The sequence below is a fragment of the Hyperoodon ampullatus genome (genome assembly GCF_949752795.1).
Source record: "Hyperoodon ampullatus genome assembly, chromosome: 3".
NCBI lineage: Eukaryota > Metazoa > Chordata > Mammalia > Artiodactyla > Ziphiidae > Hyperoodon > Hyperoodon ampullatus.
In genome coordinates, this window is record NC_136916.1 from 63,423,245 (window position 1) to 63,448,169 (window position 24,925).

General features: G+C 54.3%; 2 protein-coding genes across 6 annotated transcripts in view; one reads left to right on the plus strand and one right to left on the minus strand.

Moving 5' to 3' along the window:
• The window catches only part of STRA6 (signaling receptor and transporter of retinol STRA6), a gene marked incomplete at both ends in the record, with an annotated part of 29,023 nt that extends 21,758 nt beyond the window's left edge, over nucleotides 1–7,265 (minus strand). For 3 of the 5 annotated variants that reach the window (XM_079699515.1, XM_079699514.1, XM_079699513.1), the window contains one exon: nucleotides 481–596. In XM_079699515.1, the coding sequence (XP_079555641.1) occupies nucleotides 481–596 (116 nt within the window). Of the gene's footprint in view, nucleotides 1–480; nucleotides 614–742; nucleotides 789–7,220 lie in introns of those variants that run through there. The other 2 variants (XM_079699517.1, XM_079699516.1) reach the window with 2 other exon arrangements.
• Nucleotides 7,266–14,489: 7,224 nt separating this feature from the next.
• The window catches only part of CCDC33 (coiled-coil domain containing 33), a gene marked incomplete at both ends in the record, with an annotated part of 124,137 nt that continues 113,701 nt past the window's right edge, over nucleotides 14,490–24,925 (plus strand). The window contains 3 exon segments of the mRNA XM_079700120.1: nucleotides 14,490–14,799; nucleotides 15,641–15,686; nucleotides 15,688–15,997. Of these exon segments, the coding sequence (XP_079556246.1) occupies nucleotides 14,490–14,799; nucleotides 15,641–15,686; nucleotides 15,688–15,997 (666 nt within the window).

The following is a 24,925-nucleotide window of genomic DNA, read 5'->3' on the forward strand; positions in this document are numbered from 1 at the left end:
ACACGGGCTTCCCTGGTGGCGCAGTGGTTGAGAGTCCGCCTGCCGATGCAGGGGACACGGGTTTGTGCCCTGGTCTGGGAAGATCCCACATGCCGCGGAGCGGCTGGGCCCGTGAGCCACGGCCACTGAGCCTGAGCGTCCGGAGCCTGTGCTCCGCAACGGGAGAGGCCACAACAGTGAGAGGCCCGCGTACCGCAAAAAAAAAAACAAAAACAACACACCGCACAGGTGCTTTTTACGTGACTAGCCTGGCCCAGGTCCTCCACCTCAAGTTTCTTAACACCAGCACAAGGGCTGTTCTCACCTGACAGGCAAGGAGACTGAAGCCCAGAGAGGCTGTAACTTGCCAAGGGTTCACACAGCAAATGAGTGGCAGAGCCCCTCTTAGCAGCCCTCGCTCAGGGTCTTCCCCACGCCCCCCATCAGTAACCTCTGCTACACCCCATGCACTGGCCGACAGGGCCAGGGGTTCTGACTCACCCTTCCGGCTCGAGTTCCTGGCCACCCTGGGGCTCGTCGATGTACCAGCTGCCGTAGGAGTCATCGTCGTCTGTGGCCCCGGACGAGGTCTGGTTCCCTGCTGCCTGGGTCGACATTCTCTGGCCCTTTTCCTCTGACCCCCAAACCAGAGGGAAAAAAGCCACTACAGATGTGAAAAGAGGCTTAGGGGGGAAAAAATAAAAGAAAGAAAACTCAAACAAAGAAACGTTTCTCTTTAATCCTAAAGGTTACTTTCTTGCTTTTAGCTCTCTGGGAAAAGCCCTCCTGGGAGTGAGGGCCTGGGCCGGCTGGCACAGGGGAAGGGGAAGGGCTTCTCCTGTCCCCTCCTGTCCCTTCCCGCCCAGTCTCGCGAGGTCCTGCAGGAGGTATTTATCCCTTGGGGATGGTGCCCCCTCAGGGTCCTTGGGCTTTTGCTGGAGCACCCGTCTGTCTCTCTCTATGACTGGCCACCGGTAGGTTTTGACTCAAAGCACCATTTTCAAAGAAGTTTTGTCCAATCCAAGCTGCCCACAGAGAGCACCCCCTTCCTTCCCCCTCCTCAAGCCCCCCCAGATGGACCCACAGACACACACTCAAGGAAGGACCAGGGAGGAAGGAGCTGCGGAGATGAAAGGGTAGGCGGGCAGCGGGCGGGCTCAGCACAGTCTGCCGGCCCCTCCCAGCTGGGCTCCCAGCCCCTTCCGCTCTCAGGGGTCCAGCCCAATCCCCCCTCTTTGTTCAGGCTCCCTCGAGACCATCCCCCAGCCTCAGCCTGCCCCTCGCTGGCCCCCTTGGGCCTCAGTGATGGGAACACACTGTGGTCCTCACAAGACCCCCTTCCGGAGGTGGAGGTCCGGCTCCATTGGCGGCCTGAGCCTGGGAGGAGTGCGGCCAAGAGGGCCGGCACCTGACTGCAAGCACATACCTGCCTTCAGTGCCTGCCCCAAATCTCCCACACATCTGCAGGGCCCTACAGACAAGTCAGGCATTCCAGCAACCCAGGGAGACTGCTGGGCCAGGGCCAGAAGGAGGGGAGGGAGCCCGTCCGTTCCTTCTCCTGGAGGAACATGTGTCTCACTGGTAAAATCTTTTTGTTTCTCCAACTTGATTTCACAAGGAGATAACTCACCCCCACAAGGCAGAAATTAGTCCTTTAAACACGAACCAGATCCACGGGTAGGCAAGAACCCTGCCTGCCTCCTGTTCCTCCCGGATTGTGGGGTGAGAGTGAGGGTGAGGAAGGCAGGGCCTGGGCAGGAGATGGAGGGTCCTCTCCCCCTCCTGGCCCCCAACCGGGGGTGGAGGTATGGCAAGATGCAGACAAGGCAGAGAACAGTTCTCAGGCCCCCTATCCCTGGGTGGGAGTCAGGCCCCCTGAAACTTTGAGGGTCCCTGTCCTTCCAATACCCCATAGGGTGCCTGGGCCATGGCCCTACCCAGCTAAGGCATTCATTCAACAAGCTTTTCAAAAGGACGTTCATCCATTTATTATTTTAACATAAATTCATTGAACACCTACTAAGTGCCAGCATTGTTTGGGGTCCTGGGATGGGAGAGTCTACAGTTCAGGGGGACACAGCCAAGTAGGTAAATGACCTCCAATCTGAGGGTTGCAAAGGGAAGGCACAGAGTGCCCTGATGTACACCCCAGGAAACTGAATTTGGTCGAAAGAATGGGGGGCGGGGGTGGTGCGGTGTGTGTCTTGAAGAAACCTTTCAGTGGAGATCCGAGGGCAGGGAAAAGTCAGCTGCGCAGAGGGTGGAGTTGGTGGGTGGGGTGGGTAGTGGAGCGAAGCGTGTTCCTGACAGAAGGAACAGCATGAGGGATGCTCAGAAGGACAGAGCTTGAAATCCTAAAAGCTCCCCATCCAAGTTCTGTAGCCAGGCTCACAAGGCCTTCCAGAATTAGGGCCTGAGGGCTCTGTTGGCTTTGGTTCCTCCCCCTCCTTCCCAAATGACCCCTCTTCCAGGAAGAGGGCTCTGGCCTCCCCTCTGCCACCCCACAGAGTTGTCAGCATCTGCTGACTCAGAGCTGAACCTGAACTTTGTTTGATGCAATGCAGGAACCCACACTGCCCATCGGATCCCAGGGATCAGGCCTGGCTAGGATCTCCTGAGGGCAGAGTTCTACCTCTTCTCTTCCTCATGCCTCCTTCCCCTGATGCACAGTACGCAGCACTGGGGCCCCAGGGACTTTCTAAACTGGGTTTGGCAAAGCCATTGCTTGTTCTGGTGACCTCACTCCTCCGTGGGCCTGTCCGGCGCAGGCTGCTGTTTCTCCAGCCAGGTTTCCAGAGCCCTCTGCCCCAACACCAGAGCCCTGCATTCCCTTCACTGCTCAGGAGTCCTAGACCCATAGCTTAGGGAGCAACTCACTATCTGATTTTAAATTCCCCTCATGATTCCTCCAACAGTTGGAGTCCGGTCTGTACCAGGGAGCTCACTCCCTCTACAAGGTAGAGAAGTTCATAGCTGGATAAATCCCTGTCCGAAACTGCTTTCTACCCTGCAGGGAGCCTGAGTCTGCCTCCTCAGTCTGGTTTGTTCATTCCCTCATTTATTCCACAGATGTTGACTGCATGCCGATTATGTGCCAGGCAAGGTTCTCCACGCTGAGAATATAGCAGCGAGCAAGATAGATAAAGTCCTGTGCCCCAGGGAACCTCGTGTGTAGTGGGGGGGCGGGGGAGGACAAAACACGTGTCACGTGTGCTGAGAGGGAAAATACAGTGGGATACGAGAGGAGAGACAGACAGACAGGAGTTGGCTATTTTAGGCAGGATGGTGAGGACAGGCACAGTTGAGAAGGTGATATTTGAGCAGACCCCTGAATGAAGGGGGGCGGTACCCAAATGGGCGCTGAGGAAAGACATTCAGGCTGCCTGGAGGAGACTCTATCAGCCTCAGGGGCTACAGCGAGGCCGGCAGGGAGGGGCCCAAGCTAAGTCCAGGCACAGTCCCTTCCCCACTGCACTCTTCCCCGACCCAAACCCTGCTCTGCCCCCAAAGAGACCTCAAGTGGAGACAGCACCTCCCCCCATCCCCCTGGGCTAGCCCAGTGCCCATGGTGCCACCTCCCTCCTTACTGGGGAGATGCAGAGGCCACCTTCAGGGAGGCCCTAAGCAGAGGTGAGAAAGTGTGAGCTTTGGCTCTCTCCCCAGGTACAAGCACAGCGGACAGAGGGCAGTCTTTTGTTCAGTACCTCTAGTCAGGGCCAGGCTGAAATGGGAGGAAGCAGGTCCAGAAGGAAAGAGCTGGGTTTCTATATGGCAGGGAGAAATGCCCTGGTTGGGGAGGCAGCCTACCTGGGTTTGAGCCCTGGAACTGGCTGTGTGACCTTGAGTGATTCCCTTGGCTTCTCTGAGTCTCAGCCCTGCCTCTCTCCCAGGAGGGATAGGTTATCCAACCAGGAGATTCTTTGACTGTGGGCTCTCCTCTCCCCAGGGCCCCCACTCCCTGCCCTCAGTGATTTCATGGCCCAGGAATGTGGAGCCAGCACACCAGGCACTGGTTGTAGTAAGAAGGTCAAAGCTACAGAGAGCAGCTGTGACTGCCCAGGCGTCCCCCATTGTCTTCCACCCACCCTCCTGGCCCCCCGCTCCCCTATACACTCTGATGGGGGCAGGGAGGCAGGCTGGGTCAAAGATCCATGGCTACTAGGTGGCTGCATAGCTCAGGCTGGGAAGGAGACCCCACTCCTTGAGCCCAAAGTACCTCCTTAGCTTGAAGCTAGGAGAGCTCACATCTGTGAAATGGAAGGTTACCTCTGAGGTAACCTTCAGGAAGGAAGGATGCCACCTAGCCAGACTGCAAGCTGGCAAGGAAAAGTATTGAGAGGAGAAAGATGGTAATGATGTGCTCCTGAAGAATTTCTGCAAAGGCCTGGTGGCAGATCCAGGGCCTACCCTCTGGAGTTGGGCCTACCCATTATAGGGGGACTCGTATCCAAAACAGTCAGAGACCTGCAGGAGAGGAGGAGCTGGCCGGTGGAGTTACTTGGAAGACAGACAGTAAAAACTCAGAGAAGGGAGAAGACAGGAGGAAGAATAAGGAGGTGGACTGAGCAGTCTTGAAGGCTTCCTGGAGGAGGGGGCCTGGAGCAGGGCCCTGAGTTCAGACAGAGTCAGCAACGGCAGCAAGAATGAGGTGTAAGTGTCATAGGAGAGTTGAGAAGGGGAGTCTGAGAGGCAAGGAGAGAGCAGGGCAGGGCTCAGGGCTGCCTGGCTGTGCCCTCGTGAGCCCACATGGGCACATTCAGATGAGGCTGACACCAACACCCAGGGAGCAGCCCATGCCAGCAGTGCTCCTAGCTGAGCACAGATTGGGGGGTGGCTAAGTCCTGCTCACTCCTAGAGGGGGGTCGCAAAAAGCCTCTGGGCTCTGAGCAGACGAAGGCCATCTGCCATCTGGGCCTGGCACGTAGCTCCCCTTGGGCTGGAATTGGACCACGAAGCCCTCGGGACAGGGCTTCCTTCCTTCCCATGTTTTTGTTCAAGTTGATTAAATCTGAGGAATTTTGGCGTCCAGGAACAGAGGCCCACGTGTGTGCCTTCAGCAGCCTGTGGTTATCAAAATCCTCAAAGGGTAAAGTGCTAAGCTTAAAAGGAGCTGACAGTGGGCCTGAAGGAGTGAGGAAGAGCCTCAGAAACACCCCCAAGGACTCCCAGATCCTCCAGAGCACCTCCAGAATCTCAGCAATATCCCCAGAATTTTAGTAACACCGCAAGAACTCCCAGAACTTCAGTATCACCCGCCATGAGCCCCCAGAACCTCAGTAACACACCAGAACCTCTATAACACCTCAGAACCTCAGCCCACATTCCAAGGACACTCAAACTCTGGCAAATCAAGCACTGGTAGGGGCAAGATGGTCAAAACCATGGTAAGCAGTTGCAAAAGGCCCAGAGACCCCTCATTGCTCACCACCCTCCCATCCCAGCTTTTGGCTCTCTGAGTCCAACTGCACCCCCCAAAAGTTCTACAGCACCCAAACCTCAGTAACACCCAGAGCCTCAGCAACACCCCAATCCGCAGCAGCACAGCAGAGAATGGCCAAGGGTTGCCTCAGTCCAGGAGTGGGGGGTGGCCCATGTGCCTGCCTGTGCAGCCCAGCCCACCATGAACCCATGGATAAGCAGCCAAGGCGGGTTCAACCCGATGTGGACCAGTGAGCTCTGGGTCTGCCCCCATCTACACAGCACACTCACATACACACATATAGAACTGCCCCCGGCACACACAGGCACCTAATCCTGGCTCCAGACCCAGCCTGACCCCATTCAGTGGCCGGAAGGCAGTGCTGTTGGCTGCTAAGCTCACGACAGGAAAGTGTGGATGGCTCTCTACCTCCTACCTCCCTTGCCATGTGGGAGCATCAGAAGCATCTAAGACATGACTTGCTTAGAATTCTCCTGCCCCCCTCACCAATAACATCATCATAGCATGAGGGATGTAAGCCAGACTGTTCTGGTATGAGTGTGGACACTGGTGAGGAGAAGGAGGGTAGCCAACTGTTCCAGGGGAGCAGTGTGTTCTTCCCCTCCCAGAGTGCCAGCTAGAACTGACTCAGAGGAGGCAGGTTTCAGCTCAGGACAAAGGTAGCTTTCTTTGTCTCACAGAGCAGTGAGCCCCCCATCAGAGAAGGCAATCAAGAATAGGCTGGTAACATCAAGATGCCTTCAGAGGAGGACTGGCCAAAAAGGCCATGAAGATGCCCCCAGCTATTAGAGACCTGGATTCTCCCTTCCCAGCACGTCCTCCCTGGGATGGTGCCACCATGGGCTGGTCTTGAGATGTGGGCTTCATGTTGCCCTCCTTCCTCACTGAGGACACCGACTCCTGAGCAGATCCCCTGAGTTCTCTCTCCTTGTTCCCTGCTGACCACAGGACAGGGCTCTCCATCAATCTCTTGCCCACCAGCAGACCCTACTCAGACACAACTCTTCTGATGTCTCCCTGCCTTTTGGAGCTCGTACCAGCTCCCCAGGGTCCCCCAAGTACAGCCATCTCCAGGTCTCCAACCTCATCCCTCAGAATTGCTCAACCCTACCATTCCTGCCCCCTTCCTGCCCTACACCTTTATTTGTGCTCTGTCGTACCCCCTCCCCGCCGTGCCTTTTCCTTGCTCCCTCACCTGTCCCGATCCTACCTGGCCCGCAAGGCTTGGCTCCAGCCCCACCTCCACCAGGCGTTCTCTTGACCTCTCCCTTCTGTATCTCTTCCTTCTCCTTAGTGGTAACCCTGGGGAGTCCTGTGCCTCCAGGCAGGTAAGGTGCTCCCCACCCCCTGGGGCCTCCTCCTCTGAGCGCCAGCACCAGCTCTGGCTGGGATCCCGGAGGGATGGCTTGTGCAGTCTCAGCTCTCGGCCCTGAGCAGAGTCCCCAGCACCTGCTTTAAAAGGTGTTTGATCTCCTCCTCCCAGGAAGGCAGCTCCCTCCTTCCCACCAGCTCTGGCCCTGCCCCTCCTCCCACCCCCGCAGGCCTCCCGCCTGTGATTCCAGCATCAGAGAAGCCCACTCCACCCCCACCTCGCCAGCTCAGGGCCACAGCCCAGCTGGGGCCCCACACAACACACAGGGCGGCTTGTCTTTGGCGGAGACTCTCCAACCCCCAAACCATTTGCCCGAAACTTGATCTCCTTGGCCCTCAGAGTCACCTCAGTGGAGAAGCCTGTACAGGGCTTTAATGGCTGAGTTTCCCCAGCTGTGGCCCAGGATGGGCTAAGGAACCCCCTACCTACCTTCATTTGTCACCATCCATCACTCCCGGGGAGCCATTGCCTGATGAATTGCACCAAGCCGGAGGGGAACCACCAGCTAAGCTTTTAATAACCCGATCAGCAGCCTGCTGCTGCCCAACTGGGCTGAGGGCCCTGACCATGGAAACGGGGGAATTTGTCACACTTTCATGGGGCTTTGGGGCTCAAATTTCAGGTATGATCCATTCCAGGGGGAGAGCCAAAAAGCTCTCTCAGAGAGCTTTCTCTTCAACTCCTCATAGCCCAGTCTGTCTCTAGAAGAAGTCTGGGGTTCTGGGGCCTGCTACTCACCCCAAGCACCTTCCTACAACCCCCAAGTCTGCAGGGACAGTTGTCCCATCACCGTCCCAGAACTTGGAAGGGGAGGTGATTAGTTCAGATTCACCATGCTCTTCCCTCCCCCTCCTAGCAGGGGTGCCCTGGAGGGGGGTAAATGAGAAGGAAGAAAGGGCTCAAAAGGTGCTAAAACATGGTGCTATGGTAGTCAGGGAGGGAAGGGATAAAGGTAGGGACCAGAAGAAGGGCCCTAAATTCCCAAGAGAAGGATACCAGGGGAGGTGTCTTCCTCCTCAAAGGAGAAAGGGTGTACAGTCAACAAAAGGGTGGGGAAGCCAGGCAGCATTAAGATGTGAGACTGGGGCTTCCCTGGTGGCGCAGTGGTTGAGAGTCCGCCTGCCGATGCAGGGGACACAGGTTCCTGCCCCGGTCCGGGAAGATCCCACATGCCGCTGAGTGGCTGGGCCCATGAGCCATGGCCGCTGAGCCTGCGCGTCCGGAGCCTGCGCTCCGCAACGGGAGAGGCCACAACAGTGAGAGGCCCGTGTACCGCAAAAAAAAAAAAAAAAAAAAAGATGTAAGATTGGCTTCCAGTGATGGTAAAGACCCCAGAACAGAGGGCACAGTGAGGATGGTGCCAGGGCTGTGCTTGCTCAGTGGGAGGGAGGGAGGAAGGGAGAGGGAGCAGTCCAAACCAAGATGGAAGGGGTCTCTGAGCTGACCGCTATTTTCCCAATGGAGAAGAAGGATTTTCATAGAAAGAGTTAAACCCACGACACTAGGAGAGAATTAAACTTTGGCCCATTTTTAGGAATCTATCCTCAAGTACCACTTGCATATATATGCAGGGAAGATAACCAAGGCTGTTAGTAATGTAAAAATTTGACAAGCCTGATATCCATCAATAAGCTTTGATAAGTCTATATGGTAAGGCACTATTCAGCTGTCACAAAGAATCAGGTACCTCCTTGTGGACTGGCACGGCAGAACCTCCAAGACATAATGCCATGTAACAGTAACCAAGAATGCAAGTTGCAGAATAATACACACCTATGTTCCTTTAAACTAGGTATACGTGTGTGTGTGTGTGTAAATACATAAAAAATGAATCTAGAAGACACACAGCAAACTGTTCACAGTGATCACACTCAGAGGAGGGATGAGTTTGGGGAAATGAAGGGAGATTTGCACTAGTAAAAACTATCTATTATCTATCTATCTATCTATCTATCTATCTTTAGTAAGCAAAAGGAAAACATTGTAAGGCTGTGTTGAAGCTGCTGTGAGGAGCTGTGATGGCATCACTGAACTGTGTGAAATACATTCTGTCTCCTACCTAGTATTGCACATTCCACAGCCTCCCTTGAAGCTAGATGCAGCCCTGAGTCTAAGTATTAGCCAATAAGATGGAAAAAGAAATGTTGAGCATAACTTCCAAAGAGGTGTTCTTTAAAAGACAGGTGTTTTCTTTAGTCTTTCCTCCTTCTAATTGGTTGAAATGTGCTTGTGATGGCTGGCTCTCAAGCAGCCATCTTGGACTATGAGGTGAAGGTCATGAGTTAAATAGGATAGAGCAGTAAGTGAGCTGCAAAGACGGAGGAGTCTGAGCTAAGACCAGATCTTAGGGCTGGAGGAGACCTCAGAGACCCCTGCTCTACCCCTACTCACCCTCACATCCAGAGGAAACTGAGGACCAGAGAGGCCACATGATGTGTCAGGGGCAGTGACTGAGCTAGGAGTTTTGCCCGAGATCCCCCACCCCCACCCCACCCCACCCACATGCACACACAGAGTTCATGGTTCTATCCCCAGAAAAATTCCTTTCCCAGAGCTTTAATGCTGCTCCATTCTGTGGCTAAGGGACACCCTCTGGGGCCCAGTCCGAGGACTGGATGAAGGCCCCCAGAGTTGGTTAAGTGGTAGGCCTGGGACACACCTCTCAGCACTCTGATGAGAACACAGCAGAACCTCTGCCCACTGGTGGGTCTGTCAGTATCACCTATTTGGCTTCTTTCTTTCTTTCTATCTCTCTGTCCTTCTGTCTGCCTGTCTGTCCCTGTCCATTAGTGCCTCTTTTCATCCCTATTATCGTCTCTCTCTGTCCGCCTCAGTCTGCCTGTCTGCTATCTTTCTATCTCTCATTCTAACTGTCTCTGCCTCATTCTTTCACTGTCAATCTCTGTCTCTCTCTGCCCTTCCTGTCTTTCCCTTTCTGTTTCTCTCTCCTGCTCTTGTATTGTTTCTCCGTCTCCCTCTCTCTGAGCCTGACTGTGAAGTGCATCTCTCTTCCTAAAGGTTTTAGGCAGTACCTTTTCTTGGGTCATGTTGTGTGCTGACTTGGTGCTGCCCCTTGCCAGCGCTCCTGCCTCCTCTCTCCCCCACTTACATGCTCTGGCCCCCAAGCAGGCTGGATGCCCTCTCAGGGGAGTCCTTGGAGCCAGTGGAGCAGCTGGGCAACTGGGCACAGAAAAGTCAAAAGTCAGTGCCGTTGATGCTGCCAGAGAGGTTAGCACCCTCGCCCTCCTGCGACCCCAGGAACTTCATTCTTTCTGAGCCAAAGCTGGCAGAGGAGGCTGTTGGGGAGAGCCCAGGGATCATGGGTATGGCCCTAGCTCAGGCTCGGCTTAAGACCAGAGCCAGAGGGCTTCAGGGATGACCCAAGACTCTCCTGGCAGTGTTCCATGCTGGAGCCTGGAGCAAAAGACCGGGAGGGGAAAGGTATGCAACCTGGTGGGGCCGGAGGCATGGGGGCTGGATCAGTTGCCACTCAGAAGGGAGAGTTTCAAGGTAGCCAGGCCCCAGTCCTAACCCACAGTCAATGGAGGGAAGAAACCAGGCTTCTAATTTTGCATTTACCATTTACTAGCTGAATGACCACAAACAAGGCCCTTTCCAGCTCTGGGCCTCACTTTTCTCATCTGTGCAGTGGGGAGAGACTGGCTGCTACGTTTCACTTTGCCAGTTGGAGTCTGTTCTATCATCCCATGAGCCTCTGGCACTGTGGATTTGAAGGGAGTGGGGTGTGGACCTCGGGCAGTTCCACTGTGGAGGAGGGGAGGCTACTGGTGGGGAGCTGGGGGCTGAAATCCCAGTGTGGAGCAGTGATGATCGCTTGATCCCACTGGCCTGGGAATCAGGAATCTGAGGTCCAGGTCCATCCCTTCACTCACCCACCTGATCTCTCTGTGCCTGTTTCGCCATGTGTAACCCCATCTGGGATTAATAGTCCCAGCTCCCAGGCCTTGGGAGGATCCAGTGAACTCACAGATGTCCCTGCCATGAGGACTCAGCTCTGAGCAGAGGTGGCGGGTGAGGGAGGGGCAGTTGGAGGTGGGCCTTTGGGGATGAGGGTCTGAGGGCCCACAGGAGCCATGGGGGCTGTCAGCAGGGGAGGCTGAAAGGAGCTATTGTGGGAAGCAGGAAGGGGGCTCTCTGGGGCAGGCTAATTACAGGCCCAGGCTCTTCCAGACAAAGCCAGCAGCCTCTGAGTGGCCATTCTTCTGGAGAAGAAAGAAGACTTGAGGGCCCCATGAAGTCCTTTCATGCTGGGACTGCGGAAGGCAGCCTGGAAGGCGGCCTGGAAGTCAGCACTGTCGCCTCCTGTCTTCACCTCACACTCTGCCCCTCCTTGGCTCCTTCTGTGGGAGTCGGGACTCTTCCTGGAGTTTAAACCTTTTGAAAAACCACAGGAGGCCGAATCAGAGAGGCAGCTGGGAGTGGAAAGAACCCTGGGAAGGGAGTTGGGATCTGGTCCTGCTCTACTATCCCGGGCTCAGTTTCTCCATCTATAACATGGGGGAACTATCTGGTCGTGACCTGCTAAAATTCACTGAGGTGTCCAGAGACTTCCTCGGTGGAACTGAGGCCAGGCCCAGAGAAGCCTGAGCATCAGAACACTGACTCCTGCCCTGCCGCTTACCCCCCGGCGCCGCTGCCCTCCCTCCTGGGCACCAGCCTGCCCACTGAGACACCAGGATGCATCTCTGAGTCCAAGTGCGAGTCAAAAACCCAAAATGGTCTTCCCTTCTCACAAACGGACTCGAGATGAAATAGCCTAAAGAACTATTCCTTATTCTTTTATGCACAAGCAAAAGCTGGGTTGGGCTTGTTGATCACTTCTCCCTCCCTCCCTTTCTTTCTAGAAGGCGTTAGAGGTCCCCCAGACACCTATCTCTTGCCCAGCCCTGTCCTGGGCACACAGACGTGATTCCTGAAGGCACCTGCAGTTGAGCGTGGGCAAGTTTGAGGTGTGTGCAGTGTGTGGCAATCGGGTGGAGTCACCAGCCTGATTCCAGAGGAGGAGGCTTTTAGCCAGACTGGAGGAGGAGTAGCATGACATCAGGTGGGGCTGGGCAGTTTGGGCAGAGGACAGAGCAACAGCAAAGGCAGGGAGGAGAGACGGGGCTGGCCTGGCTTGGGGCAAAAGTGAGCCTTCCCCAGGACATTATGCTGAGTGAAATAAGCCAGTCACCAAAGGACAAATACCATGTGATTCCACTTATATGAGGTGCCTAGAGTAACCTCATTCACAAAGAGAAAGTAGAATGGTGGTTGCCAGAGGCAATGGAGCGATGCTGTGTAATGGTGTAGAGTTTCAGTATTACAAGATGATAAGAGCTCTGGAGCTTGGTTGCACGACAATGTAAATATACTTAACACTACCAAACTTGCGCACTTAAAAATGGTTAAGATGGTCGGTTTTATCTTGTGTATATTTTACCAGAATTAAAAAGAAAAAAATAACCAAACATACACACCAAAACATGAGCTCTGCCAAGAGACTGAGTAAGGGAGGGGAGGCTAGAAGTGGGAAGGGTGGGTCATCAGATGCAGAGGGCCCTCAAACCATGCTGTGGCTGCTGGCACAGTCACCTCAGATCCTCTGCAGAAAGCTGGAGGGAGGGAAAGAAGGGAGGAAGGGGGAAAGAGGGAAGCGTTGAGGAAGGGGCTCAGGATAAACCCTGAACGGTGGTGTGCATGGGGCCTGCTTGCAGGGGCGTGGGTCTGGCTGTAGTGCACAGAGGTCTGCCCGAGGGCAGAAGAGACTGGCTCCCATCTTGTAACATCTCTGAGGGTCACTTCAAACATGCGAGAGAAGAGAGCTACTTCTACCGAATCACTGAGTCTCCAAGACTTTAGACCTAGCAGAGGCAAACCATGGCTCCAGACCCAGGCTGGTTGGCCAGGCCCAGCTGTGGAAGCAAACGTTTCCAGGTAACCTCTGCCAGCCACCCTCTTCCCAAAATGGCCAGACTGTGGCCTTTTCCGACATGACTTACAGAATTTTAAACCGCCAGAACTTATCTGCAAAGACTTATCCAACCAACTCCTACCCATCATACAGGTGGGTCCACTGATACCCAGAAAGGGAAAGGAATCTGCCCAAGATCACCTGCAAGTCAGGTGACTAGAACTCTGGTCTTATAAACCCTCTCTGCCTCAGTTTCTCCTTGAGGGACCTGAAGAAACTGAATTTTAATCATTGCAGAGGAAGCCTGCCACATACATCAGGACCCTTATCTGGGCTGGCCAGACCATCTTTAGACTGGTTATCTCTTACTTTTTGAAAATGATGCCTTCCAGTCAAGGTGACTTCAAATGAACTCTTTTGAATAAAATCTATGCTGTCCATAAATCTACTCTTTAGACTCATAACGAAGGTACAGAAGTCCCTAATAGTTTTGTTTTTTTGTTGTTTTTTTTTTTGCGGTACACGGGCCTCTCACTGTTGTGGCCTCTCCCGTTGCAGAGCACAGGCTCCGGACGCGCAGGCTCAGCGGCCATGGCCCATGGACCCAGCCGCTCCGAGGCATGTGGGATCTTCCCGGACTGGGGCATGAACCTGTGTCCCCTGCATCGGCAGGCAGACTCTCAACCACTGCGCCACCAGGGAAGCCCCCGTCCCTAATAGTTTGAATTTAAATCTTTGAGCCGGTCCCAGGCCACATTTACTAGGGGAAAATGTAGATAGGTTTAGAATCTCTAGGTTCAGATCTCAGCTCTGTTTCTTACTAGCTACGTTATCTGAGATTCTCTCAGCCTCAGATTCTGCATCTGTAAGGTGAGGATGATTATATCTATCTCACAGAGCCATATAGAGTGCCTGGTACCCAGTAGCTGCTCAATGAAGAGTATCACAAATGATGGTGATGATATTGGCTAATGATGAGAATAATGATGGTGGTATAGTGGTGATGGTAGAGATGGCTCTTCCTGAGGAGTGTCCAGAATCCACCCTCTCCCGCTGGATATCAGCAAGACCCAAGATCAGGAAGGATACGTTCCAGCTTGACAATTCTTTGGTGCGACAAGCTCTGGGCTCTCTGTAAAGTGAAGCTGTGCCCCATATTCTGCGTTTTGATTCAGAAGGTAAACAAACTGGTTCTAGAAGCAGGTGCCAAGGGTATGCGCCCAGGGAACAGACACTCCCCCAACTCAAGAACTCTAGGGAATGAACAGGCATGTGGAGATAGGCTCTCCTGGAAATGGGAAGCCCTGATTACCCCATACCTGTGTGCTCCCCACACCGGTTCTCCTTACCCCTGACCCTGCTCTAATTTTTCCATAGAACTTATCATCCTCTAGCAGACATCATAGTTAACTTACTTTCTATATTTAGTGTTTACTTTTATCTGTCCCCACCTCCCTCTCCCACTAGAAGATAAGCTTCAGGAGGGCAGGAATCTTTGGCTCACTGCTCTATTCTAGATGCCTAAAATAGTGCCTGGCACAAAGTAGACGCTCAATAAATACCTGCTGAATGAACGAAAGCTAAATAGGGGGAATCCATTGCTGCCTTTTTTCCCTGGGACAGGCCCAGCTTCCTGGCTTGTTACCTGGGTTCTCCTCAAACAAACAGAGAAACGTGGGGGTGTGGCCCTGAGCGCCCAGCATGTAGGCTTTCAGACTGGGCCCAGGCAGGGACGTGGCTGGGAGGGGCAGCGCTCAGCCCGGGGCTCAGTCCCTGACATGGGCATGGCCTTCAGGGGGCCTGAACCCTGGGTCCCTGCATCCCTGCTGAGCCAGAGGCTGAAGGCCGACGAAAAGACTTTGGACCTGGAGTTCGAGGTCTTGAGCGTGGGGTTTAACGAGGAGGGCAGATACGCCCTGCGGCTGTCAGCTGAGAGGCCCCGGCAGGCCAGCTCTGGGGCTGGGGTGCAGTTGCAGGTGAATGATGGGGACCCCATCCCTGCCTGCTCTGCTGTCACTGATGTCGTTGAGCAGAAAGACCCTGGCCAGAGCCTCACCCTCACCAGGAACAAGTTTGTCTTTACTTTGCTTAAAGGTATGAAGTAAGGGTGGAGGCTAGGGAGAGACAGGGACCCTGCAAATCCTGCCCGGCCCCTGCCAGGGACTCCAGGGAGCCTCAGGGGAGCAGGGAGGCGCAGGGGGAGAGCTCCAGATTGAATCCCAAAGCTCTGCCTGTGTCACTTGGGCCAAGTTGACCCTCTGTGAGCCCCTGTCTCCTTCAGTATGACATGGGGATGCTGACGCTGGTCACCCAGGGTCGGGTGAGGAAGAAATGAAAGGACAGCTGAGGAATGGCTTTGTGAATTTGTAAGAGCTGAGCACACAGCAGGTTTGGGGCCAGTCCCACCGGCCATCACACTGAGTAGCCTTAGAGCCACTGAACTGTGGGTAGGCAGGGTAGACAGAGAGATGGAGACCTGGGCCCTGCCATCAGGAAGATTCCAGCCATCAGGTAGAGAGGCAGGAATTCCAAAGAGAGAATAGTTAAGTGACCTGGAAAGAGCAAAAGATCCATGCCTAGACTGTGAAGACATCCAAATGGGCTTCCTGGAGGAGGAGGCGTGTGCGGGAGTAGGGAACCTAAGTTCCAGGCCTTCATGTGGTCAGAGATCAGAGTCAAGTTGAACTCCTCCCTCTGGGTGGCAGGACTCAGGACCATCTCACAGGCTAAGAGCCCTCCACTCCCCGTATCAGTAAAGGGAGGGGACCATGGATGGGGCCTGAGAGGGCGTCATCCACAGGGAAACCAAGCCTGGCTTCAACTCAAAGGCCGGGCAGTCCGGGCTTCCCAAGGGCCCTGCCTGTCCTCCTCATCCCCTGGGGGAGGCAGAGAGAGACCCCAGAGACCACCTCTGAGACCCCTGTTCCCTACCCAGCTTTCTGCAAGAATGATGGACAGCACAACGCACAGCTGCGCCTGAAGGCTGAGGGGGACCTCCGGAAGGGCGGCCCAGTGGGTGGGCAAGGCCATTTTTCCCATCTATCCGTGCCTGGACCAACCCCGAATGAACCTCTCGGCCTGGGAGCACGAGGACCCGCACCACTACTGCGGCAACCTGGCTCTGCTCCGAGCCAGTGCAGACCCCACGGCCTGCCACTGCGGGGGCCTGGCCTACAGGGTGGCCTTCCACATGCACCAGGCCCCTCAGCCTCCTGCCACAAACTGCCCTCCTAGCGCCAGCCAGCCAGAACCAATGTCACCGCACCCAGAGCCCCAGCTGCCCAGGCTGCAGGTGGGTGTTCCCTGGGTCCCCATGAGGTTCTAGCATCACTGCTCCCCCAGGTAGAAGACCTGTGTCTTCGATAAGCCTGGCTGTCCCCACAATCTTTCACTGAGCAGAGCAGCAGGACTTGCCAAGTTTGCCTCATTCAGCTCTAAGAACAAGCAGTCTGAGGGTGCAGCAGGGAGTCCCAGTTTGAAGGAGGAGACAGAAAATGGAACAAAGGCCACACAGATCAAGGCCATCACTGGGTAGGGTTTCTCTGCCCAGTGGGTGAGTGTCCCCTGAGACCCTTCAGTCCTCAAACTCACTCTCACACGTTCTCACCAGGTTTTGAGGGAGGCCTGGAGTGACCGGGAGACAGAAGTCTCTCTGTGCCCACCCTCAAGCCCACCCAGCTCCCACCATGGCCAGGAGGGACTCGGCCCTGAACCAGGACCCTGGCAGCCTCAGGCCCAGGTGAGAGGGTCTAGTCCTTGTCCGACCTGAGGAAGGTTCCCCCACGCAGTAGTGTTCTGCAACCAGACAGTGTGTCTGTTGGGCCTCACAGACAGTATAGATAGACACTGGTAGAGCAAGCAGCCCATTTCACAGGTAGAGAAACTGAGGATCATCCCCAAGGATGCTTGATTCCATTTAATGCCAACAACATTTCCTGGGGACCTTAGTGCACAATAGTGCACGGAATCCAAAGCTAGTTCAAACCCCAGGTTCAAGGTGCCACCTGGCTTGAAAACAGTCTGGCGTATTGTGGGCATCATATGGTCCCAAAAGTTATGTGCTGGAAGGAGAGCTCTGGTGAGGAAGTGTGTGGGTCTGATTTTGGAGCCTAGGAAAGGCTTTTCAGAAAAGATGTCATTTGAGGTGAATCTTTCATTCATTCATTCCCTCATTCATCTGTTCATTCATCCATCAAACATTTGTTAAGTGCTGACTCTATCAGATCCCATGCTAGGTGGGTAAGATTTAGGAATGGCAATTCTGGACTTTGAGGAGCATATTCCAAGGAGCAGGGACCAGAATGAGCTGGCTGAAAAGGAGAGGGTTTGGCTGGCAGCAGAATGAGCTGAGGTTGAAACCAAAAGTTTACAGCCAAAGGTGCCTGGTTCTCCTGCAGCACCTCCACCCCACAGCGCATTGGTCTGGGCTGAAGTGGAGCCCACTGTGGTGGGCTGAGTTGGGCTGGAAGATGGCTGACGGATGGGAGAAAGTGGAAGGAGTCAGGAACAGTGACAAAAGAGCTAGGTGGATATTCAATTCAGGAGGCAATGGGGGACCACCAGAGGGGTTTGTGCATGAGAAGGACAATCTGACCCGTGGTTTAGACAGAGTAATCTGGCAGAATGTGCCAGGAGAACTGGAAGGATGGACCAGGGACCAGGCACCGACTTCTCTTGCCCAGGTCTCAGTCTGTTACATGGACTACTTTGGCCCCTGTTTATTCATTCATTAGTCAGTCGATCAACAAATACTTTTGACCACCTATTGTATGCCCAGCTCTGTGCTGGGTGCTGAAGATACAGCGGTGAGCTTGTGAGTGAGATGGATGATACCTGGGTTCCGACATGTTCTACAGTTTGTTACAGGACTAGATACGCAAGAAGCTCAGAGCTCAGGGAGAAGCAGTCCCCTGCTGTCTATGATGTCCCAGCATGCCCTGGCCACCTGAGCCAGGGGCCACGTGGACAGTTCTTTGCAGGCTGCAGCTCTGAATGCCTCTGAGGGAGGGTGGGACTGCTGCAGGGAAGGGGGACTGTGAGATGGCTGAGCCATCCGAGGCAGCTCTAATTTCTGTTATTTAATGCTGTCATTTCCCAGCCGTTCTCCCTCTTAAAGTGTCAGATGTCTGCTTCTACCAAGACAAGAAAATGGCTTTCAAGGGAGAGGAAAATCGCTTCCCTCCTGGGGGTGGGGTCAGCCATCACAGCCCTGACAACAGGGCCAGGAAGCCAGCGGAGAACAGACAACGGAGAGGGGTCCTTCAGAGAATGGAGGGGCTGTTTCTTTCAGCTCAGGCAAACTCATCCAGCAGTTCAGCCTGAGGAAGCGGGGGGCACCTTTCTGGTGTCTTTGGAGGCTCAAAGACACAGCTGGTAGGACAGCACCATGACCAGGCTCTCAGCGTGGGGTGGGGCCACAGGCTGTCCTCCGGGCCTGTGGCCAGCTCCCTGGGGAAGTGGATGTGGCCTAGAACCACAGGGATCTTTAAAACCATCCTCCCTCCCCTCCTCGCAGTTAGGGAAAATGAAGCCCAGGACAGAAGGACTTAACCCAGCTCTCTTTGATTCTCAACTGAAGAGGAGGAGGAAGCAATCTTGGGGCGGGTGGGGCTGGTGAGGGGAAAAGGCGGTGAGCAGGACAGATGGAGAGGAGGGAACTGCATTCTTGAGTGTAGACCAACTTCAGCAATATTCAGTTCAAGGCCAGGAATGGATTTCTAGGCTCTAGATGCCAATGGATAACCTCAAGGCCACCTCGTACAGGAAGCCTTCCCTGCATTGATTTTGTCCCTTCCAAACTAGCCTCGGTCCTGTCTGGTCAGGCATTTCAACCATTGAATCTATTCAATTTCAAACTTTATTGTAAGCTCACAAGTTGCTCTCCAACTTGTGTGTCCGTTTTTTAAGCCAGAACTGATGATGGTTATGGGTTGAGAGATGGGGTAAGTGTGGAGCCGGGGGGCAGAGGGCAGGGGGATTATTAATGCAGTGATCAAGAGTGAGTAGGGAACAGGAGGCAGGGCTCAGTGTGAAGCTTCAGTGACTGACTTTGAATCACTTTGCTTCTCAGCCATGGTCATAGCATTCCAGAAATCCTGGAGACTCTGCTGGGACAATGAATTCCCCTGAGCTAACATCTTCCCTTCTTCAGTACTCACGTTTCCTGTTATGTGTGTGGGGAGATAGGGAGGTGGCGGGGGTGGGGAGGGAGTGGGGGTTGCTGGTAGTGCGGGCTTATCCCCCATGAGTATTTCCAGCAGGTACTAACAGACTCCAGGGTAGAGATCATTCCCTCGGGCCCTGACCCACGAGTTGGGGGACTGGGCCGTGCAGGCAGTGGCTGGAGTGGGAAGTTTACTGTGCATGGGAGGGAATCAGCTCCAGGTTTCCTGCCAGCTGCAGTGTCCTCTACTGGCTTCCTTTCTGGGCGGAGCTCCACCAGACTCATCCTGTCCCTTGATGCTGCGTCCTTCGCCTCTTGGCAGGTTTGAGACCACAGGGCTGTGCCACTCCGGCACCCCCAAGGCCCTTTCTCCCCAGGGCAAGAGAGAGTTTATCTGACCAGAATAAGGGTGGCCTGTCCAGTGCCGGGCAGAGTAGGTCCCCAAGGATGAGGGAAATAGCAAGGTGCAGGCCAAATATGGCTGTTGAACCCTTGGGGGTGACTCCCGCTCAACTCTTTTAAGGGCATATGAGGCCTCCTGGGGAATTACGGGGCAGGGGAGGCCACAACAGCTTTGGGCTGGGAGCCGCAGGGCCCTCAGGGGCCGCAATCCCTCCTCTACCTCACTCACCTCTCTAAGAGATCCTGAAGGCATAAGGACAAACTCCTGCAGGGCAGCGCCCTTTACGAGGGAAACTGTGGACTGGAAATTCCCAGTCAAGAAATTTCGGGAAACATGAACTTTAAAATTCCTTGCTGGTAGCTCTGTGAGCCATCCTGGGGGCTCCTTCTTGCTAGGCCCTGAAGCTTCCACCCACGCGGAAGGGGTGGGGGGAGGGGAAGGAGGGGGCGAGGTGGGCTCCCTCCCCTGCATTTACCTCTTGCAAACAATCGCAGTTTTGTTTCAAGGAAATGATTCTGTTCCCGAGGAGCCTTTTAAATGATGCTTTCAAGGGTCTTTTTTTTTTTTTAATTCTTTCCATTTAAAACATTTTTTTTTTTTTTTTGCCCTGGAGGGGAAAAAAAAAAGAAGAAAAAGCTAATAAAGCAATCACCAAATGCTGAGCACCTGGCTCTAATCCTGTGGATTCTGATTGTGGCTTTGGCACCAACAGGCAGGGGGGGTTTCATAAAAAGGAGTGGAGGGGAACGAGCAGTCAGTGGCTCTCCTGGCGTCCCTGCTGCCTGCGGTCCCCGAAACTGTGTCTCTGCGTCTGTGTGCCTTTGTTCCTTCCTTCCTCCCCTCCCCCACCCCCCTCTCTGATTCTCTCCATCCTTTTCGGGTCCCAGTTCTGGCTAGATCTCCAGACCCGCACACTTCCATCCCCAGGTGTCTTTCTGCCTTCGGGCCAGCGCACTCCAGGCCCTCACTCTCTTCCCCTTCCTGCTCTGCTTTTCAATTCATTCTGCCTTTTATTGCACACTATTGTATATACTATTTCTGTTTCCCTGGAGATGCGAACGGTCTAAAGGCGCACACACTGTTGGATTTCATTAACATTCCTGCCCGGTTCATCTGGGGTGGGGGTGGGAAGCTGGCCTGGCGGGGGAGCTGGGTACTTCTTTGCGCACGCCCCTACACCTCAGTGCCAGACCTTCAGGGTCAGTGTCGGCTTCCCTCCTGTATCCAATCTCATGGTGTAGGGGGATGCCCACAGCCCATTTCACAGGTGGGGAAACAGAGGCTTGGACTGCTACTAACAAGGTGCGAAAGGTGAGAACAGGTTAGATCAGGACTGCTAACCCCCTCCCAAGCTAATGCCCCAGTCCCTCAGTATTGGGGCCCCAATGTCACCCTTCCCCCTCCCTTCCTGTGCTCCATCACCTACCGAGGATGTGAGCAGGTCAGCTCCTTGCAAATGAGGCAGTTTTACGGGCTTTAGAAAAACACTCCAATTGTTCCCTCAATTACCCCGAGTGGATTGAATATATTAATCTCTCTCTTAACTCGAGTGAGAGACTCGGCTGCTGCCCCTCCCCCAGCCACCAGCACCCCGCCACAGGCACGTGCCGGGGAGTGACTCCCAGCCCCCACTCCCCTGGTCTGGGGCCGAGCAGGTCAGCCTGGGTCCAGGCAGCATACTTCTGCTGTGCCTAACACACACACACACACACACACGCACACATATACACACACACGGCTGCTTTACATTTCTCTATCAATTCTCATTGATTTTTCTCCTTTGCTGCTGTTTGGAAGAGCCTTTTCCTTGTGTAAACTCAATCAAGGGGGGGAGGGGGGTGGGAGAGGACTGAGGGCGGCTCCCCCTTCTGCTCCTGTGACAACTGCCTCCAGCTTAAACACACTCTGCCCCAGGCGGCTGAGCTCCCTTAAAAGCTACCTGAGGTTTCCCTTTGTAGCTCGATTTTCTTTTATTTCTGGGGAACAAAGGCACTGTCAAGACGTTCCCAGAGAGCCCTGTCACCCATGCAGGGAGGGGTGTAGACCCATCACCAGTCGCCGAGGAGAGCTAAGGCTGGCAGGAGAGGCGGGGCTGGCCAGGGCTCGCCCCGGGGTTGGGGGGGGCGGGGGAGGGGCGGTGAGGGAGGTGGCCAGACCCTCCTCAGGAAGAGAAAGGCCCTTGGCTATTTGTACCACAATGACCCTGCAAGCTACCTGCTGGCCCTTCTTGCTCCTGGGTGGCCCTGAAAGACCTTCTGCCCACAGGGGCCTCTGAAGGGCCTCAAAAGTCCCTGGACATAGTGGATATGACCTGAAAATATGTAAGTTGGGGGGGTCCCATATTTATGTCCTTGCCCGAGCCAGTCTCTTCACCCCGCCTGCCTGATTTCCAAGTCTCCATACATGCCTTTGGAGTCGGTGCCTAGAGCTCAGACGGGTGGGTTATAGGAGAGTTTGGGGTTCAGCCAACTTGCAGTGAGAGGCAGGTACAGTGGGGTCAGGTGGATCTGGGTTCAGATCAGTCTCTAACATTTATTTAGTAGCTGTGTGACCTTGTGCAGGTTATATAACTTCCCTCAGCCTCCATTTTCACATCTGTAAAGTGGGGGAGGACAATTCCTATGCCCTCTGTTGCTGGGAAAATTAAATGAGCTGGTATACGGTTAGCCGTGCCCTGCAGGCAGGGTTTAATAAATGCTCTTCTAGTAATGAGTTGGGATGTCTGTACTAGGCAAAGCAGATGCGTCTGGGCCTCAGTTTCTGCATCTAGAAAAGAGGGTAGCTCCTGCTTGCCTAGCTGGCCTCCCATGGGAAGGGTGTTGGGAACTTGTGAAGCCCACTGTCTCTGGGACCCGGGTACCAGTTTTCAGGGTAGAGAAGGCTGGGTCAGCCTGAGCGCTGGTCTGGGAAGAAACTCCATTAGCAGATTGTTGTATCTGAGCATACCAGATGGCCCCGCTGCCCCTCCCCCATCACTGCCTTCCCCCACCCCAGCCAGGGGCTGCCGCTCACTCACACCTCCTGGAGGCCCTCTGTGTGTGTGTGTGTGTGTGTGTGTGAATGTGTGCTATGTGTGTGGTGAAGGGGAAATGGAGAGGAAGGGGGTACCCGGCTCTGATGTCCTCCCAGCCAGCCCAGGCCCAGCAGCTGAGGGGCTCCGGGGTGGGGGTGGGGTGGCAGGGGGGACTATGGTAGCCTTCTCACCTCCAGAAATTACCTTCATGTGAAAGGAGGCAGGAGGGGCAGGAGGGTCCAGTTGTCACGCCTTTTAGGGTCATCTTTCTCTCTTCTCCCTCGCTCACACCCTTGGAAAGTAGATGTTCCCCCAACAGACACTCGGGAACACAGCCACTCTCACAGACGTGCAGACACACAAGGACACACACATGTTGGATATACACAAACCCACCACATCCTGGACATGCAGAGACCCACTCCCCACATCACAATGATAGATTCACACCAACTCATTGACGGACATACATGAGGCACACCCCCTCCCACACACAGACCCATACCTCCTTGGGACCCTCCTGGCTTTATCTCTGTACAAACCCTCCAAGTGCAGCCTCTAGCAGAGGAGAAAGAAGCTTTGGGGATATGGCATGTGTGATGTATGAGGTTAAATTAAAACCCCGTGTGAAACCAGTCTTTAATAACTGGTCTCTAGGACTTCCCTCGTGGCACAGTGGTTAAGAATCCGCCTGCCAATGCAGGGGACACGGGTTCAATCCCTGGGCCGGGAAGATCCCACGTGCCCGCGGAGCAACTAAGCTCATGCACCACAACTACTAAGCCTGCGCTCTAGAGCCTGCAAGCCACAACTACTGAAGCCCGTGTGCCTAGAGGCCGTGCTCTGCAACAAGAGAAGCCACCGCAATGAGAAGCCCATGCACCTCAACGAAAAGTAGCCCCTGCTCACCGTAACTAGAGAAAGCCCATGCACAGCAGCGAAGACCCAACGCAGCCATAAATAAATAAATATATTTTTTTAAAAAAATAAATAAATAACTGGTCTCTAATAAAACAGCGGATGGGGGAGGGCAGCAGGGAAAGAAAGCTGACAGTACCCTGTTGGCCTGCCATGACCCTGGTGAGGGGTTGGCCCGTCAGCTGAGACACCCCAGCCTGGGTCCCCGGCTGGTTCTGCAGAGTCCCTGGGCTCAGGCGCAGCTGAGGCCAGCAGGATGGATGGAGGATGAGTCAGGGGTATCCTTTCTCTACCTGGATCTGACAGCCTGCCCTTGGGTCCAATGGTCCAACCTCCCTTGGCCCCCAGTGATCATCTGTCCATCCAACCATTCATCCATCCACTCCCCCAGCAGTAAACAAGGTAGCTGATCTCCCAGCCCTTGGGGAGCCACCAGGCTAGGTGGGGAGAGGAAATAGGAGTTGGAAGACCATGACTTAAAAAGCTCACTGTGAGGGCTGCTGGAGCTTGGGGAGGAAGCGATGGGCATGAGCTGGGTGGTCATCAAGGACTCAGTCTGCCGTAGGAAAGCCAGTTCTGACTGGGAATCAAAAGACCTTGATTTAGGACTCCATTTTGCAGTTGTATAAGAGCTGTATGACTTTGAACAAATCACTTACTTCCCTGGGCCTCAAGTTCCTCATCTGTACAGTGGGCAGAGCAGTACCCACTGACATGGAGGTTGTGAGGGTCAGGTGAGGAAGAGGGTGGAAAATTGCTTGGTTCATTAAAACCCACCTCACAAATGGGGAACATCTGATCCCTGCCTCAAAGAATGGGTGCGATTCCAGTAGGGACTGAGGGGAGTCGTTTTCAAGCGGAGAGAACAGGGTAAGCAAAGGTGTGGGAGCATGAGGTGTGTGAAGGAACAGTAAGCAGGGAGAAAGGATGGAGCGGAGAGAGCATGTTTGTGGGATGAGGAGTTGCAGGGGATGCCGAGGGAATGGAGGCTCCCGGGCTCTGAGCCCTTTGCTATACCATTTGCCCAGGCTGCTTGGAGCCAGGCTGGCAAAGGGGGGAAACTACAAAGCCCATTAGAGCACTGCATGGGTCTTGGGAGGTGGGCAGTTTAGCCTTGATAATGTCCATTTTCTAGAGCAAGAAACTGAGCCCTTGAGAAGTAAACCATTTACTCGTGGCTTCCTATTGACTCAGTAGCAAAGCCAGGCTAGAATCCAGGTCCCCACCATATATTTTGCTTTTTCTGATACAGTAATCAGCACAGAGGAGGGAATGACTTGTAGTGTTCTTTCCCAGGGAGATCATTCTTCAGTGGGCTTTCTAGGCAACATGACAGGCTCATGGGCAAGCATTTGGGGCAACAGATTTCTTGCTGGTGGCCCCATCTCACACCAAGTCCAGCCCAGACAGATTACTCAGTGTTAAGCTGACCCTAACAGCAATTGCTCATTGTTGTGCCGGGTGGTTTGGGAGCAGGACTGGGGATGGGGTTGGGGCTGTCAGTGACTCAGAGTCCCCAGGCAAACCCCCTGGCCTACTGGAGTTGGCTGATGCCACTTAGAAAAAAGTGTTGCATAAATAGCCCCAGCACAGAATTAAGCCCTTACCCACCCTATCTGAGGAGTGAGAGTGAGTCACTGCCAAGAAGATGCTGTGGATAAACATCGACGACGCTGGATTCAGGCCTGAATTCAGATCCCTGCTCTGCCTCAAACTTAGTGTT